The sequence below is a fragment of the Petaurus breviceps genome, unplaced genomic scaffold (genome assembly GCF_028583685.1).
Source record: "Petaurus breviceps papuanus isolate PSGF00001 unplaced genomic scaffold, PetGlider_PUasm1.0 186, whole genome shotgun sequence".
Lineage (NCBI taxonomy): Eukaryota > Metazoa > Chordata > Mammalia > Diprotodontia > Petauridae > Petaurus > Petaurus breviceps.
The window spans coordinates 19,057,997-19,074,482 of NW_027185798.1; the positions used below are offsets into that span (position 1 = coordinate 19,057,997).

At 43.3% G+C, this 16,486-nt stretch overlaps 1 protein-coding gene across 4 annotated transcripts in view; it reads right to left on the bottom strand.

Moving 5' to 3' along the window:
- The window catches only part of RPH3AL (rabphilin 3A like (without C2 domains)), a 173,766-nt gene that overhangs the window by 52,908 nt on the left and 104,372 nt on the right, over positions 1–16,486 (bottom strand). For all 4 annotated transcript variants that reach the window (XM_069089700.1, XM_069089701.1, XM_069089702.1 and 1 more), the window contains one exon: positions 9,061–9,235. In XM_069089700.1, coding sequence (XP_068945801.1) covers positions 9,061–9,235 — 175 coding nt within the window. The remainder of the gene's footprint in view (positions 1–9,060; positions 9,236–16,486) is intronic.

Genomic DNA, 16,486 nt, shown 5'->3' on the forward strand with positions numbered 1-16,486 from the left:
GATCCTCCATAATATGATCTCATCACTGGCTGTTCAGTGACATAAATCCTTCTCGACCCCCCTCGCACAGTCCCACCTCCACCCCTTTGTTCGTGCTGCTTTTCCCATCTGGAATGCCCTCTTCATTACTTTCAGCTCTATAGACCACTGGCTTGTCTATGCCCCACAGCCAGTGCCAGCATACATGATTAACAGAATCATAACTGGGACAACAAATCAACAGGAATTTATTATTAAGGAAATATTAAGATATAATTAAGAACTTATCAAGCGCTTACTGTATACAGGTATGGATAGGAGTGATGTCTGTGAGCCAGAACAGGCACAAAAGGACTAGAGGCTCCATTTATTTAGAATTATTTTACATAATATATATGTTAGAATTATTTAGAATTCTAGAACCCAAACTGCCTCCCATCTCCGAATCCCTTACATCTTTCAAGTGCCGTCACTTCCCTAGTTTCTCTGATCTGAAACTTCAGTGGATGAAAACAGAGCTGGAATCAATCAATCAACAAACATTTATTAGACACCTACCATATGCCAGGCTCTATGATAAGTACTGGGGATACAGACAAAAATAAAACAGTCCCTGCCTTCAGAGAGCTGATCGCATTCCTATTCTTGCAAGCAGGCAGCATCTGACCAAGTATCTCTCCATGACACATTTCCCCTACCAGGCCAGTCCAGGGCCTATCCCCTCAAGTGAACTCCTAATGGACAATACTGCCCACATCACTTAATTATCTGAACCATATAGTATTTTGTGATTTGTTTTCTGTCTCTGACACATACTTGTAACTTTGGCTATGTAACCTTGGACACATATTTTAACCTCTCAGTACAATTTTCTAAGACTGTAAATTGTAAAGAACGTGACAACTTGCATTGGTAGAGGGCATTCTTCACTGACCATTCACTATACTCATAAAATCACAGGTCCAGTCCTTATCTTTGTCTCACCCATGACATTTTAAATTTCTTTTTTCCTTCCTTCCTTCCTTCCTTCCTTCCTTCCTTCCTTCCTTCCTTCCTTCCTTCCTTCCTTCCTTCCTTCCTTCCTTCCTATCTTTCTTTTTTATTTTTGGAGGGGAAGGGCAGAGCAATTGTGGTTAAGTGACTTGACTAAGGTGACACAGCTAGTAAGTGTTAAGTGTCTGAATCTGGATTTGAACTCAGTTCCTCCTAACTCCAGGGCCAGTGCTCTATTCACTGTGCTACTGAGCCGCCCCAAGATGTTAAATTTCTTGAGGGGACCATTTAGATATTTGTGATATTTAGATATCACAGAATCCCCCACAGCCCTTAGTATAAGTCTGGGTCAACATAAATTAATCAATCACAAATATTTATTAAGCACCTGCTGTGTACCAAGCATCATGTTGGGTGTTGGGGAGACAAAGATAAAAATGGATAGTCCCCTGCTCTCCAAGCTCACATAGAGCTAACAAAATATCTCATAGGGATCATAGCTGTAGACCTGGAAGGGGAATTAATGGTCATCTAATTCAACCCTTTTCATTATACGGATGGGGGAACTAAGGCCCAGCAAGGACAAGTGATTTGCCTGAGCTCACCAAGGTAGTATCAGAGGCAGTACATGAAGCCAGGCCCTCTGTCTCCAAAGACAATGCTTGTATTCATACTATACCGATTACTGATTTTTATCAAGTGGGTTTAATCTGGGAAGGCATCCTGGAAGAGGTGAGTTGTGAGCCAGGACATCAAGGAGATGAAAAATAAGAAATGGTTTGCACATAGAGGAATAGGGACAATATTTCAGGTGGAAGGGAAGGTTCTGTTTATGTCTCCCACTATCCCAGCCTGGGGTCCCCCAGATCTTTCAGAGCCCTCTAACCAGGGGTATGATTAAGGTAGAATTTAGAGAGTGCTGATTAGTCCTTTGGTAACACAGAAGCAACTAAACTCAGTACACAAAAAAGTCAAATTAGGGAGTTACTAGAGAATGATTTTCTCTATACTGTCCCCTTCTATAGCAACTACATTCAAAGTAAACTACAACCTTCTTATAACCTACTCTATCCCCTGCTTCTGGCTTTCTGGTATACCAGGATCTCTGCCCTTACCTCACCTCACCTGAAAGCAATGAAGGCCTCATTATTTTACCTTTCCCAGGTACAAAAATCAGGTATGTTGCTCTTCCCATGGCCCTGGAGTCTTTTCTTGGACAGAAGCACAGAAGGTGTTACTCTCCTCCCTCTCAGTGCCTCTTCTGCTTCCAAAGACCTTGAGTTAAATTCGAAACCCTTTGCTTTGAAGGAAATAGGAAGCAAACTGCCCCTGTCTCTGACCTTCCCACCATGTAAACCTTCCTAATAGATGGTGAGATGATTCTGAATCTGTTGTATGCCAGCCTCTTCTTATACATAATTAAAAGGCCAGATGACTCTCCATCTGTGCCTCTCTGGTCCAGTTCTGGCGAGGTGATTCCTTCATTCCCCATCTCCCTAGTTGGCACCTGCCCAGAACTGGGCAGGGCTGAGTAGCAGCTGCCCCACGGGCTCAGGGCTCCAATCTCATAGGATGAAACTGCCCAGATTTTTAGCATCTTGAGAGGAAAGAGAGGCCAACATCTCACACTGTTGTGCCTGGGTGAGATAGCTTGTCCCCCCAAGGGACTAGCCCTCTGGACTGGAGTTTCAGGGCTTTAGGTCTGATTGGGGAGGGGGAGATAGAGGGATAAACAGGGTGGATTCCCCTACACACAGGGGTGTGCTAGAACCAGCTCAAAGTAGCTAGCTAATTGTTAAATTTTCAGTGTGAGAATTTATGCCTCAGGGATTGTTAAATGCCAAAATGGGTAACAGTCAAATCAGGACTATTTTATTGGTTGTCTAGACTTAAGAAATTAATGGAGAAAATATTATTAATTCAGATTAAGCTTAAAAGTGAGTTGAAAGTACATGTTTTTGGGTTTTTTTCCCTCTAGAGAACTGGTTGTTAAACATTTATCAGCACACCCCTGCCTACACACTACAAGGCATCTGTTCTGATGTCCTCCGTAGGAGGCTTACCCCAACCTTTGTAATGTCATTACCCCTATAGGGCCACCTTCTGACTTTAGAAAAATATACAAATTAATTAGCCTGGCATCTAAAGACCTTCCCAACCTGGCTCCAACCTCTTTCTTCTGTCTGATTTCATACTTCACCCCTTCATGTACTCTCCATGGACTACATGGTATTCCTTGAAGTCCTGCATTTACCATTTCTGTGCCTTCATATAGGCTTTCCTCCATGGCTGGATGGTACCTGGCATAGAGTAAGTACCTTATAAGGCCCTCTTTCTCCTCCTCCTCCCTTCCTTCCTTCTTTCCTTCTTCCCTCCCTTCTTTCCTTCCTCCATTCCTTCCCTTCCCTTTCTCCTTCTCCTTCCCTTCTCTTTCTTTTCCATCCTAGTTCAGCTCATGTGCCCCTCCTTCATGACATTATACCCTATGTTATAAAAGGGTCCCTCCCTCCTGAAAGTGTTCTGGGGTACTTTGCCCAGGTCTCTCCTATATCACTCTCACACCTTACTCAGTATTAGAACTATTTATATATATGTAAATACAACTACTCTTTCTTCCACTTCAATGGAATGAATTTAAGTGCCTTGAGGAAAGCTTTATAGCAAAGCAGGGGGAACAGGCCCCCATCCACTTCCCAGTCTTTCCTCCACACACTGACATCCTGCCATACTGGCTTACTTGAGGGCCTTCATTTATAATACTCCCACTCTGTCTCTCTGCCTTTGCACAGACTATCCATGCCTGGAATGCTCTCCTCACCTCTTCATCTTAGAATCCCTGGTCTTCAAGGCTCGACCTAAGTACCCCTGCCTTCTTTGTATTTTCCAAGTCCCCTGACCTGCTGGAGCCTTTCCCTGCAAGGCTACTCTTGCTTTATGTGTGTGTACATGTATGTACACACATGTATGTACAGGTGTATGTACATGTTGTCTCTCCTATTAGAATATAAGCTCCTTGAGGGCAGGAGTTCTTCCCTGGCACCAAGCACAACACCTGGTACATAGTAAGAACTTTAGAAATGCTTGATGGTTGACTGACTGATTGAAGGTGCTGAAATTTAGAACGTGTAGACAATTTTTAAAGATTCTTTCAGTAAGGCAGAAACAATTAAACTTATTCTAGTTTAAGGAAAGTCCCATGATGGCGCACAGTGGAGTACTGACCTAAACTTTTTAGCTACTGATTTGATTACTTTTGTAAAAGTTTGATATGAGGCATATAAATTATTACTTTCAATTGTTGTAGCACTGAAACAAGCACATAATTTGGTTTTAATATGATATTAACTTTAATAAATGCTCCAGAAAAGTCCCAAAATGCATCAGAAGGAACAATTAATACAGAAAACCCAAAGAGACACAGATGTATGCTTCTCTTATATTTGGTCTAAGTCTACACAAGAAGACTGCTAGAAGCCTGTGGAGATTCTGGGAGGAAACAAGCCAGGGGAGGCAGAGGATACAGTTCCAAAGGGGCCCTGACCAGAGTCACAGCAGGGAAAGGGCCAGGGTAGTGGCCAGGCAGCAAAGCCTGGGGTCTTGCAGGAAGCATGCTACCAGCACCATCAGCAATAGCCATTTGGGACCTGTCAAGACCTCCTTGAGAGATGGAACCAACTCCTGGGATAGGGCCATGCAAGAAAGATAGAGAAAGGGCTTAGGTCAAAGCCCGAGTGGAGCCAGTCAAGCTAGAAGCCAGGATTTGTGCAGAAGGTGGGTTCTAATCTTAGAACACTCATTCAGAACAGCAAAGGACTAGAGGCTGACCTGAGTACAATGTCCCAATACAGAAACTGGGACTGGAGATATGCGTAAACAAAAGAAAATTAAATACATAAATATAGTAAAGAAATACTATAGGTTGAGACAAACAACTAAATATAAGCACCCAGTTCACAAAGATAATTACTTATGTTGCAATATCCCAGGTGTGGCCTCCATGCATGTGCTAGGATCTAAGTCTCCCTTATCTCCAAACTGAGTTTATTTTTAGAACGCTTTTTATGTTGCTTCCCCTAGGCATGAAAAATCTAGCTAGGAGGGTCTGATATCTGTGTGGAAAATTATTCTCTATTTAAAACATGCTGCCAATACCATAATATCAAGAACAATTGATACAAAATGTGCCATCTTTCAGAGAGACAATGTGCTTCTGCCAAGCACTAAATCCACCATCAACATTCTCAAAATAGAACTGAGAAAGGCTTTCAAGCCAAAGAGGGAATCCTACCAAAATGTCATCTTAATTACTTACTATATTTGAATGGTATCGAGTTTTAAGGCTCCCCTGAAGGCATATTAAACAGCTCTTTCATCTTCTAAAAATTTTCTCCAAAGATGTAAAAATGTCATTTGGACAATCACAGTATTTCAAGGAAGACTAGAGAGACTGAAGGCTTTGAGCTTGAACCTGAAGGTTAAATTAACCAATGGATTAAGGTAATACAGGACACATACTGAGATTTTTTCCAGGTCAGTCACACTAAGTAGCAGGGTATCAAAGAGAAGCTGAAACTGATTATGTTAAGAGACAGATTAGCATCCTGAAGTCAAAGCTTAATGGGGAAAACACATCTAGAGTCATTAACACCTACACAATACCAGTCTTACTGTATACTTTTGGCCTGGTAAAATGAAAGACCATGGGTCTCTAGAATGCATCCAAACTAAAACCAATATACAATGTTAATAAACAACAGGGCTCATGACCCCATGGCAGCTATAGAAAGTCAAATATTTTCTTGCTAAAAAGATGGACTAACAGAGGCTCTCAAAGGACATGATAAATAGGTTAAGAATATATAGAAATGCTTCTGGAACAAAAAGACCTTACTTAAGAAACAATAGAAGCTAACTAAAGGTATATAGCACTGGATTTGTTGAATGTAACCAGAAAGTGTTTTATCTCCTGATGGAGCCTATGACATTGCTGAGATCCAAGAGTGGAATCAAAAGACCCTCTATGGGTGACAACCACAGAAAACTCAATCAACAATATTGTAACAGATAAGCATCAAACAAATGGCTGAATCATACATATTTGTCTATAAAAATCAGGGTGTTAATCATGGCAATTCAGGATCGGGTCACTGCTGCCAGAAATTGCAAAAAAAAAGATTAACCTTAATCAGTGTGGATTTATTGATCAAGGTTAGATTACACAGTGGAATGTAATATATCACACAGGATGCAAAAATGTATTACCTACCAGATATCTAGAGGGACATAATGAGGTGGCTGGAATTTTACAGGGTATCCCAAAAGTTTTAATCTAGCTTTAAGCTTTAATAACTTCAGAAATATATCACCTGTATAACGGGTATTACATTGTTTGTCTTCTCAATAAGTCTGGAGGGAGAGAATTTGTAACTGAAAAAAAACTGAAAATAAAAAATTTAAATGAAAAAATTAACATCAGAAGTGTAAATTCTACAAACTTACAAAAAATTTGAAAGGCTAATTATTTGAAATTTCAAAATGTTGATGTTTCTTATTAAAATTCAACATAACTATTATCTTGTGCTGTATTTTGCTGCAGTTGATTTTCAAGCTTTCTAAAACTTCCATCAGGCTGCTTCTCAGTAAGTAAAAGGACTGCATTTGTAATCCTGGCCTTGAGCTCACCCAAAGAATGAGGCTTTGATGTGACCTCCACAAGAATCAGTCTAATGGTGGTAGCTCAGGTGACCAAGGTGACCACCCATCCATGAATCTAAGAATGTCATCCTGAAACTGTTGCACACACATTGCATAATGACAAGATGCTCCATCTTGTTGAAATGAAAATTTACTTTTCAAAATTCTCAGAACTAGGCAAGTATAAAAATAAATTTAAAAAATTAAATTTTCAAGTGATACTTTTGTAAGTTTGTAGTAGTTATACTTCTGAAGGTATTAAAGCTTAAAGTGACACTAAGACTTTTGGGACACCTCAACCACCAGAGGTTTGCTACTCTATAAACTAATAAATAGTATATTCCTCATAAAATCTCAGACCATCCTAGAGAATTCAACAAGTATCTTTAGAGAGAGAATTGTTGCCCACAATTGCTCATATAAAACAATGATCTATAAACATTTAAGAACAGAATTGTTAATAGATATCACTGTACCAAATACTCATAATCTCCAAGCTACACAAAATGAAAAGCTTTCAAAATATAGAGATCTAAGAGGAGGAATTATAACCTTGCAAGAACAGGACAAGGTTCAGGTCATCTCTGCTATTCTGTATGTTACTCGACTCATCCCAAAGATGTTTTCAGTGAGTGTGCAGGGGACAAGTTGACATCCTAGAACTTTTATTCAAGTAATAAAACAGCTATATTTTATCTACATGTGCAACAGGCTGTCAAATATTAAACATACATAATAATAACAGGGTCTTTCCCCAGAATTGTTTCTATGTGAATTCCATCAAAACATGGTGATAAAAACGAGATTAATACAAATTTAAGCATAGTCTTTTAAAGTTTACAAATTGCTTTCCAGACACTCACTTGGGGTGCAAATATCATTCTGTCCACTTCACAGAGAAGGAACTGAGACTTAGAAAAACTGATTTGCCAAAGGTCATGTGGCTAGTGAGTACCAAAGTCTAGACTTGAACCTGGTACTTCTGAGTCCAAGACAAGCAGTAGCTCTTAAAGCAAATCATGTTGCCTTGCTGGGTTTCAGTTTCCTCATCTGTAAAATAAGAGGGCTGGACTAGATAGCTCTTGATCTATGAGCTTATAATCCAACATATGAATGGTGTGTGGATGTCTGGGAGGCCACAGGGAGAGGAACCTGGGGTAGGATGTCCCAGTAAGCACCACTAAGCTGACATGGAGAGGGATAGTGGGGAGAGAGAGGCATCAAAAAGTCAGTGTACTTGTCAACAGCAGGGGACCCTTCAATTAGGCATAACCCTCAGACAGAGTTATTGAGCAGAAAGAAAATAAAGCTACAGGTCTCTTTGACGAGACTCATTTTTTATATTTCATGAAAAACATGAAAAACCCTCCAAATCCCCAAATGATGGAGGCTGTGCTTCTCCAGAAATCTATGTAGCTGTCTGAGGTCTCGCCACCTCCACTCCCCAGATCAATGCTTATTAGAGTGATGGGAGCCAAGCTGCCTTCTCTGGCTCCCAGCCGGGCCCCTCTGATTGTCACAGACAATCCTTCTAGCCTGTTTTCTGCTGGCAATTAGAGCTGGCCTCCCCATGCCAGATGACTGGGCAGCAAAGGGAGGGACTTGAGACCTGGGGGAGGGGGGAGCAGGAGGAAGGAGAGAAGCCAAGGGGAAGTCTCCTAGAGTCTGACTTTGTCCATTAGTTTTTAGATGTCATCTAACCTTCATTTTTTTTGGTATTTTCTTTAAACTATCATTCCTTTTATTTCTTTCTCTCCCCAGAATTTATTTATTTACTTTTAGTTTTCAACATTCATTTCCACACAATTTTGAGTTCCAAATTTTCCCCCCTCTCTCCCCTACCTCCCGTCCCATACTGATTACCCCTTCCTCCAGTCTGCCCTCTCTTTTATCCTTCCTTATCCCCCCTTACAATTCCTTTTATTTCTATATCATTTCCTCCCCCCCACACAATTTTTCCCATTCCTTCAACCCTCCATTGAACTCTCCCTTGTAACAACAACTAAGTTAAGTAAAACATCAAATATAATGACTGAAAATGAATATAATATTCTCCCCTGGTGGCACCTCACTTCTCTGCTTAGAGAAAAGCCAACCCAGTCATGGGATCCTGGGGTCTTAGGCCTGGAAAGGACCTTTGGAAATAGAGAATCCTTGATTTGCAGCTGAGGGGGCCTTTAAAGGCCCTAAGTCCAACCACATCATTTTACAGAGAAGGAAACTGAGACCCCAAGAGGTTAAGGGATTGCTCAAGGTCACACAGCTAGGAATTAAAAAAGGAGAAATTAGAACTCTAAATCCCAGGCTCTTTCCACTTTCCTATATTGCACTCTGATATAGAGCCATGTCAATTAGGGAGTGGGGAGAAGTGTTCAGAGGTGGAGAAGAACCTACCTTTTCCTCGGGCCCAGGTGTAGGATCGACTGGTGCCGATGCTCCTTGGGTCACTCATGGGAGGCTCTATAGGGGGGAGTCTGAAGTGGGGTTCACTGGCTTGGCCCGGTATCTTCAGTGGCAGGATGTATTTTGGCAATGCTTTGTAAAACCACGCCCCTGACCTCTTCCAGACCTAGGGATAAGACACGTTTGCAGTGGGTGATACCGGGGGTCCCCTCTCTCCCCCAAGTCCCACTGTTTTCATTTTAGCCTAGACCTGTGGCTTATGGGTGGCACAGGGAATAGAGCATCGGACTTGGAATCAGGAAGACCTGAGTTTGAATCCTCTCCCAGACACATCCTAGCTATATGACCCTGGCTCAGTCACTTCACTATGTCTGAGTCAGTTCCCTCATCTGTAAAATGGGAGTGATAACAACACCTATCTCCTAGGGATGTTGTAAGGATCAAATGAGAAAACATGTTTAAAATGCTCTGCAAATACTAGTGAATATTGTCATTTCATCCATGAAGAGAATCCCTGGTGTGGAAACTCCCTCCATCAATGCAGGCTGGCCACCTATATGTTAGAGAATTGCCTGGGACAGGGAGAGGTTCAGTGGAGGACTGGTCCAGTATGGACCAGAGGCTGGTCTTCCTCAGTCCAAGGCTGGCCATGATGCCCTCGCCATATTGCATGGAACCCTCCAAGGATCTGTGTTTTCATGGGGATGGATGCTTTCTCCTCTAATGCAGATCCATGAATGCACTAAGGGAGTGGAGGAGCCCAAATAAGCTGCCAGATGCAGGAGAAGATGAGTCTCTCTGCCCCAAGGCTGGTCCTTAGCCGGCAGGCACAGTCTGTTGCCAGGTTGGCCAGAGCCAGCAGCTCCCCTAGCACAGCCTGGGTCACCTCAGAGGGCTCCTCTCCGTGCATCTGACATGTTATCTCTCTCCTCTTTCCCTTCTTCTTCCTGTCTTTGATTCAATAATCATCCAATTATTAAGCCCCGACTAGATTCCAGGAGTTGTGCTTGGCAGGCAGCAATAAAATGGGCCCTGCCCTCAAGGGTTAGAACGGGCTCCTTGAGAACAGGAAGATCTAACATTTCTATTTGTGTTCACCAGAACTTAACACAGGGCTTTGCATACAGTAAGTGCTTAATAAATGCTTCATTAACTCATTCAAATATCTTACATTTTCTTTTTTTCTTCTTTTTTTTTGGAGGGGGAAGGCAGGGCAATTGGGGTTAGGTGACTTGCCCAAGATCACACGGCTAGTTTTTGTGTTAAGTGTCTGAGGCCACATTTGAACTCAGGTCCTCCTGACTCCAGGGCCAATGCTGTATTCACTGTGCCACCTAGTTGCCCCTATCTTACATTTTCTGATTCTAAGTGACAGAGCTTGTGTTGATCTGTGTTGGGGAAAGGAGTTTCCTCAGTAGTGGTTCTCTCATTATCACCACTTATATGGCAGTCAGCTAGGTGGCCCAGTGGATAGAGTACCGGGCCTTAAGATGGCAAGACCTGAGCTCAACTCTGACCTCAGATCCTTACTAGCTGTGTGACCCTGGGCAAGTCACTTTGCCCTGTTTGCTTCAGTTTCCTCATCTGTCAAATGAACTGGAGAAGGAAATGGCAAACCAGTGTTTCTGCCAAGAAGACTACAAATGAGGGTCATGAGGAGTTAGACAAAACTGAAAAATGAGTTAAGAACATTTATATAAAGCACTTTAAAGGTTTGCAAAGTGCTTTACAAATATCTCATTTGATCCTCACAATATTCCTGGGAGGTAGGAACTATTATTATCCATATTTTACATATGAGGAAACTGAGGCAGATGGAGGTCAGGTGACTTGCCTAGGTTCACACAGTCAGTAAAGTTTCTCGGGAAGGATTCGGAATCCGGTCTTTCCTGACTCCAGACCCAGCGCTCTATCCATTGTTCCCCATAGCTGCCTACACAATGAAATCACAGGCTCAGTTCCCCTGGCCCCTGCCCCCAACCAAATATAAATTGAAAAATGTCACTTATTACTGTGATTTATGCATATTTCTACAATCACGTCCCTTTTTTTCCCCTCACTAGCCAAACTATCTTCTTCATCATCATCATCACCACCCTCCTCCTCCTCCTCCTCTTCCTTCTCCTTTGCATAAATTTGTTTTAAAAGCAGAATAGGATGACATTCTCCTCAAGTAAGTCAGGCAAATTCCCAGAAAACCAGAGTACTGAGGCCGTGTGGACACCAGGAATCTGGTCCCTTTGCCTCCTACTCTCAGGTAAAAGTAGGCTCTCTTCCATATGCCCCCACACATGTTCACACTGTCCTTGGATGCCCCTTATGTCCCCATCCTGACCCAGGACAACATCCCAGACCTATTACTCTCTTTTGCTGTGGTTCAATTGTTTCAGTCATGTCAGACTCTCTGTGATCCCATCTGGGGTTTTCTTGACAGAGATACTGGAGTGATTGGCCATTTCCTTCTCCAGCTCATTTTACAGTGAGGAAACTGAAACAAAGTTAAGTGACTTGTCTAGGGTCACACAGCTAGTAAGTGTCTGAGTCAGGATTTGAACTCAGGTCTTCCTGACTCCAGGTCTGGTGCTCTACCCACTCAACCACCCAGCTGCCACTCTAACTCTATCATTCATCTGAGATCTGCCTATGATTGGTGTGTCTAGAGAGGGCATCACAGCCTGGTGAATGCTATCACAGTGTGGCTGAATCATGTTATTTGGAAACTCATCTTGAAGAGCTAGCTGAGAAAAATCAATTTAGAAAGCACCCTTAAAAGGACCCAAAACATTAGGTGGCCAAAATTGCAGCCCTAACCAGCAATTAGAACACAAGAGAGCAAATGAGATCGGGGCCATGGGCTTTGCAGCAATGTTCCCTGCAGTGGAATGAAGCACTGAATAAGGAAGAAGGAGAAAGAGGGCATAGGGAAATAAGCTGGCCAGAAACCAGCCCAGACAAGCCGAGGCCGCCATCTGGAGTGCCCAGTGAGCTCCATTTGGAAGCCAGTTACCCAAAGGCCAAAGGCCCTGCTCCAAAAGACCAGACCAAAGAATCTGCCCCAAGGCTCCAGACAGCAGCAGAACAGGTGGAAGATTGGGTCTGCCTACCTTGGTTTTGGGACCATGGAGCTTGGGATTTTCTAAATGGTTTTATTCTGGTTTGAATTGTCTCCTGAGACAGGAGAAGTATCAGCCAGCCCATCTCCCCCATCTTTCCCCCAACTCAGGGGTGTGGCTGGTTCTTTTCTTTAAAAGATATTTAAGCTTTCTTGGAGATTTAAAGGGCTCAGGAGACCTATGTCCAGCATAGACAGTCAGTCACAGGGTTACCCGGCTCTTCCTTTGGGCATCTGACTGGCAAACGAGCCGAGTGTTCATACTCTGCCTGTATCTCTCACTATATCTGGAAGATGAAGGGGAGGGGGGTGGGGTGGATAAGGAGGAAGAGGAGGAGGAGGAGGAGAAAGAAAAGGTCGTCTAGACTTGCGATTTCATTCCTATAGAGAAATCCAGGATGAGGAAAGTCCCTTTCCCAGTACAGGTTGGCATCTTCTCTGCAGTTTACAGTCTTAGTGGGTATTGTCAAACTCAAATAGAACCCGGGCCACTAAATGATACATAAGGTTCCCTGCAGGCATCAACTTACTTAGAAAACTACTATTAACATTATGTGTGTTGTATTTTTATTTATTTTGTTAAATATTTCCCAATTACATTTCCATCTGGTGAAGGCTGCTCTCTGGAGTGTTGGGGACCCCAAGTTTGACACCTCTGGTCTAGAACACTGAGAGGTTAAGTGTTAAGTGCCCAGGGAGGTGCCTAGTTCTTCCTGGTTCTGAGGCCAGCTCCGTCCATGCTTCCTCTAGAAGGAGTGGTACTCTATAAAAAGAGATTGATATTAGGAGACTTTAATGAGTTTACAAATAATGAAAAAAGGTAGTGGTTAGAGAGCTGGCCTTAGAGACAGGAAGGCCAATCCTAGTTCCATCTTTCACTTCATCTCTCAGTGATCCAGGCAACTGTCTAGGAGCCACAGAGAAAGGGCTGATCTGCACTGATAAAGGGACTTCCTCTTCTAGAAATTCAAGCTCTCTTAACAACAGTAAGAGTCCCCATTTAGTAGCACTTGATAGAATTGGCCCTATGAACGAACAAGCGAATGAATAAATGAACAAAATTGGCTCAGCAAATAATTCTTAACTAACTCCTAAGTCCATAGTCAGTCTGTTAGCCATGCAATACTGTGGATGGTGCAGTGTTAGAATGAAAAGAGGAATGCGTAGAGAAGAGGGAGAGAAGAACACAGAGAAAGAGAAGGTCTTTATTTATTCCTTGCTGTTCAGGAGTTCCCAGTCTAATGAGAAAGACCCAGGATGAAGTAAGCGCCCAATTCCACATCCAGGGATATTGGGAGGTGCAGAGTGGAGCTCTTCTCCTCTACAATTCTCCCATAATCAGAAGGAAAGAAAGAAGACCCATTTCCTTGTGCCCTCCCTCCAGTCTACCTTTCCTCCCATCCTTCCATTAAAGCCTGGCTAAATCCCAGGGTCCTTAGGAGGTTATTTCTGGGCCCACTCCACGCCAGAGTTAGCTCTCCCTGCTCTGAACTCCTAGGGCCTGCCACATCGATTCTACGATGTTGATATATGTGTCTATGCCTCATCTCTCCAGCCAGTAATAAAACCAATTCCTTTCATCTGTGCCAAGTTGAGCTTGGTCGGCACCTTGCTGGGGGCGAGTCAACAAACGATGGGTGCTCAGTCAATATTTGTAGATTGGCTGACAGTCCCAAGCCCCAGCTGGGCATTTGCCAGAATGAATTTTGACCCCAGCAATCTCTGTCTAAGGGATGAAGGGCAGTGGATGATGGATGGAGGTACTGGAGAAGATTGGGGTTGGCTTCATTTTATTCCTCCTTTCCCAAACAGGAAACATCCCTTTCCTTCCCAAAACAGGAAATGTTGCCTTGTTTGCATTATTTTAATTAAGCAAATTGACAAACCAAATTATTGTAGGGGAGGAAATAAAAGAGAGGAAAGGGAGGAGGCATCCATGACGATTCTGGGGGAGATGGGTGTTGACCAACCAAGAAGAGTCAACTGGAGAAACAAATCACAAGGGTAGGCTGCAGAGCTAATCAATCACTCATATGCTAAGCACTAGGGGCACTCAAAAAGGGCAAGAACAATTCCTACCCTCAAGGAGCTTACATTCTAATGGAAGAGAAAATATGTCAATAACTATGTACATATAAGATACCTACAGAGTAGAAGGACGATGTAACCTGAAAGGGGAAGAAATGAGCAGCTCCGGATACTGGAAAAGATCTCCTGTAGAAGGCAGGATTTCAGCTGGGTCTTGAGGAAGTCAGGGCAACTGTAAGGCAGAGGTTAGGCTCTCCAGGAATGGAGGGGAGGCACGTACAAAGGCTCAGTGATGACAATGACATGTTGTATCAGAGAAACTGACAAGCAGGCCAGCGATACTGGACTGTAGAGTTCATGTCAGAGAGAAATGTAGAAGAAGGATGGAAAGGTGGGACATGTAGAGCTTTAAATGTTAAATAGATGACTTTCTATCTGCTCTTGAAGGTAACAGGAAGCCATTAGAACTCAATGGGTAGGGGCACGGGGCAATATAGTCAGACCTAAATGTCCTACAAATCATGGCAGTTTAGTGGAAGATGGATTGAATGCAGACTTGAGGATGGGAAGCCAGTTAGGAGGCTGTTGTGATAGCCCAGTTCTAATTCTATGTCCTGGTGATGCCCAGTGCAAAGGCCTCTATCGGACCAACATTATGAAGTCAGATCAGTGCCCAATTTGAAGGTAGAGGACCTGAGGTCAAATCCCAGCCCTATCAGGCCCTTATTACCTATGTGACTTTGGGACAACTTGATTCACTTCTCTGGGTCCAACTTTCTTCATCTGTAAACTGGGGAGGCTGGGCTCTAAAGGTTACTTTTAGCTCCAACTCGATGGCTGTAAGATCCTAATACGTCCTGTTCAATTGTTTGTATGTCTTCTCTCCAGTACTAGGGTCACCAGGCTAGCTAAGACACTCACCATCTCTCAACTGGACAACTGTGATAACCTCTTCCATGGGCCCTTAGCCTTCAGTCCCTCAGTCACCAATCCATCCTCCACTAAGCTGCTAAGGGCACTCCAAAACATAGGTCTGACCCCCTCCTCCCTCCGCTCAAGGAGCCCCAGGGCTCCCTTTCACAATTGGGGTGTGGCCTACTTTCTCATACCTCTTCCACATTTTTCCTCATCACACTGTCCAGACAATTTGACTTTCTTGCTATCCATCGCACAATAAACGTCATCTCTTGCCTCCATAGTCATTCACCAGGTGTAGAGTACTGAAATGCACTCTCTTTCTGCCTCTGCTCTCAGAATCTCCAGCTCCTTCAAAACTCAGTTCAAGGGTCTCCTTGAGGCCCTTCCTGATTTTCCCAGTTGGTCAATGCCTCCCCACACATGCCAAATTACCTTGTTTGCCTTGTAGATATTTTGTATTCATGTATTGCCCTGCATGTGATAAGGAGATAGATAGATAGATAGATAGATAGATAGATAGATAGACAGACAGATAGACAGATAGGTAGGTAGATAAATAGAGAGATACTGGCTCCCATGAGTAAAACACTGTGGAAACATTACTGGGAAAGGGGACAGGACAGGACAGAGTGAGAATGCAGAGGAGCTCAATTGAGATGTGGCCATTGGGGGGAAGGTGCTGAAGGAAAAACATTCAGGCATTTTAAATTTTAATTAGCATTCTTACTAAGTAGGAGCTAAGCTCAGTTGGTTCTGTATACTGAAGAAGTACAGATGCTATCAATGTTTCTAAATTTGTGCACCCTTGGACAAAGCCCTGGTTATCCCACCCTAGTTACAGCTCTGAACAAGAGAAAGTCTGAGGAACCATTTGAGATGCAGGGACTATCTATCTTGAAGCTCATCTCCCTAGAGCCCAAGGTGCTTAGTTACTCTGAGGAGCCCTTATAACGGGAGGTCAGACCTCAATGGCAGTCTTCAAGAGACAATGGCCTTCTTCGCCATCTAACCTGTCAGTGTGATTCCAATGACAAGGATCCAACTGACCCTTCAAGGCCACCACAGTGCCTCCCTTGGGTCATCCAGTATGGGTAGCTGTCTCTCCTGCCTCTGCCAAACTCGTGGACTGTGAGGGATGGGGTCTTTTGGGGAGTGTAGGAGCCAGTGATCCTTCTTCACTTCCCAGTGAAGCAAGGACAGATAGACTATATTTCAGAATCCACCTGATGCACCAATATAAGATTCAAGGCCAGAACTTTGGAAAGTGATTTCTACATGGTATATCAAGGCTGGCGGGGGGGGGGGGAGTATAGGAGCATGTTTTAGCTAGACTAGTCCTTGAAGCCCCTGCAGTTGAAT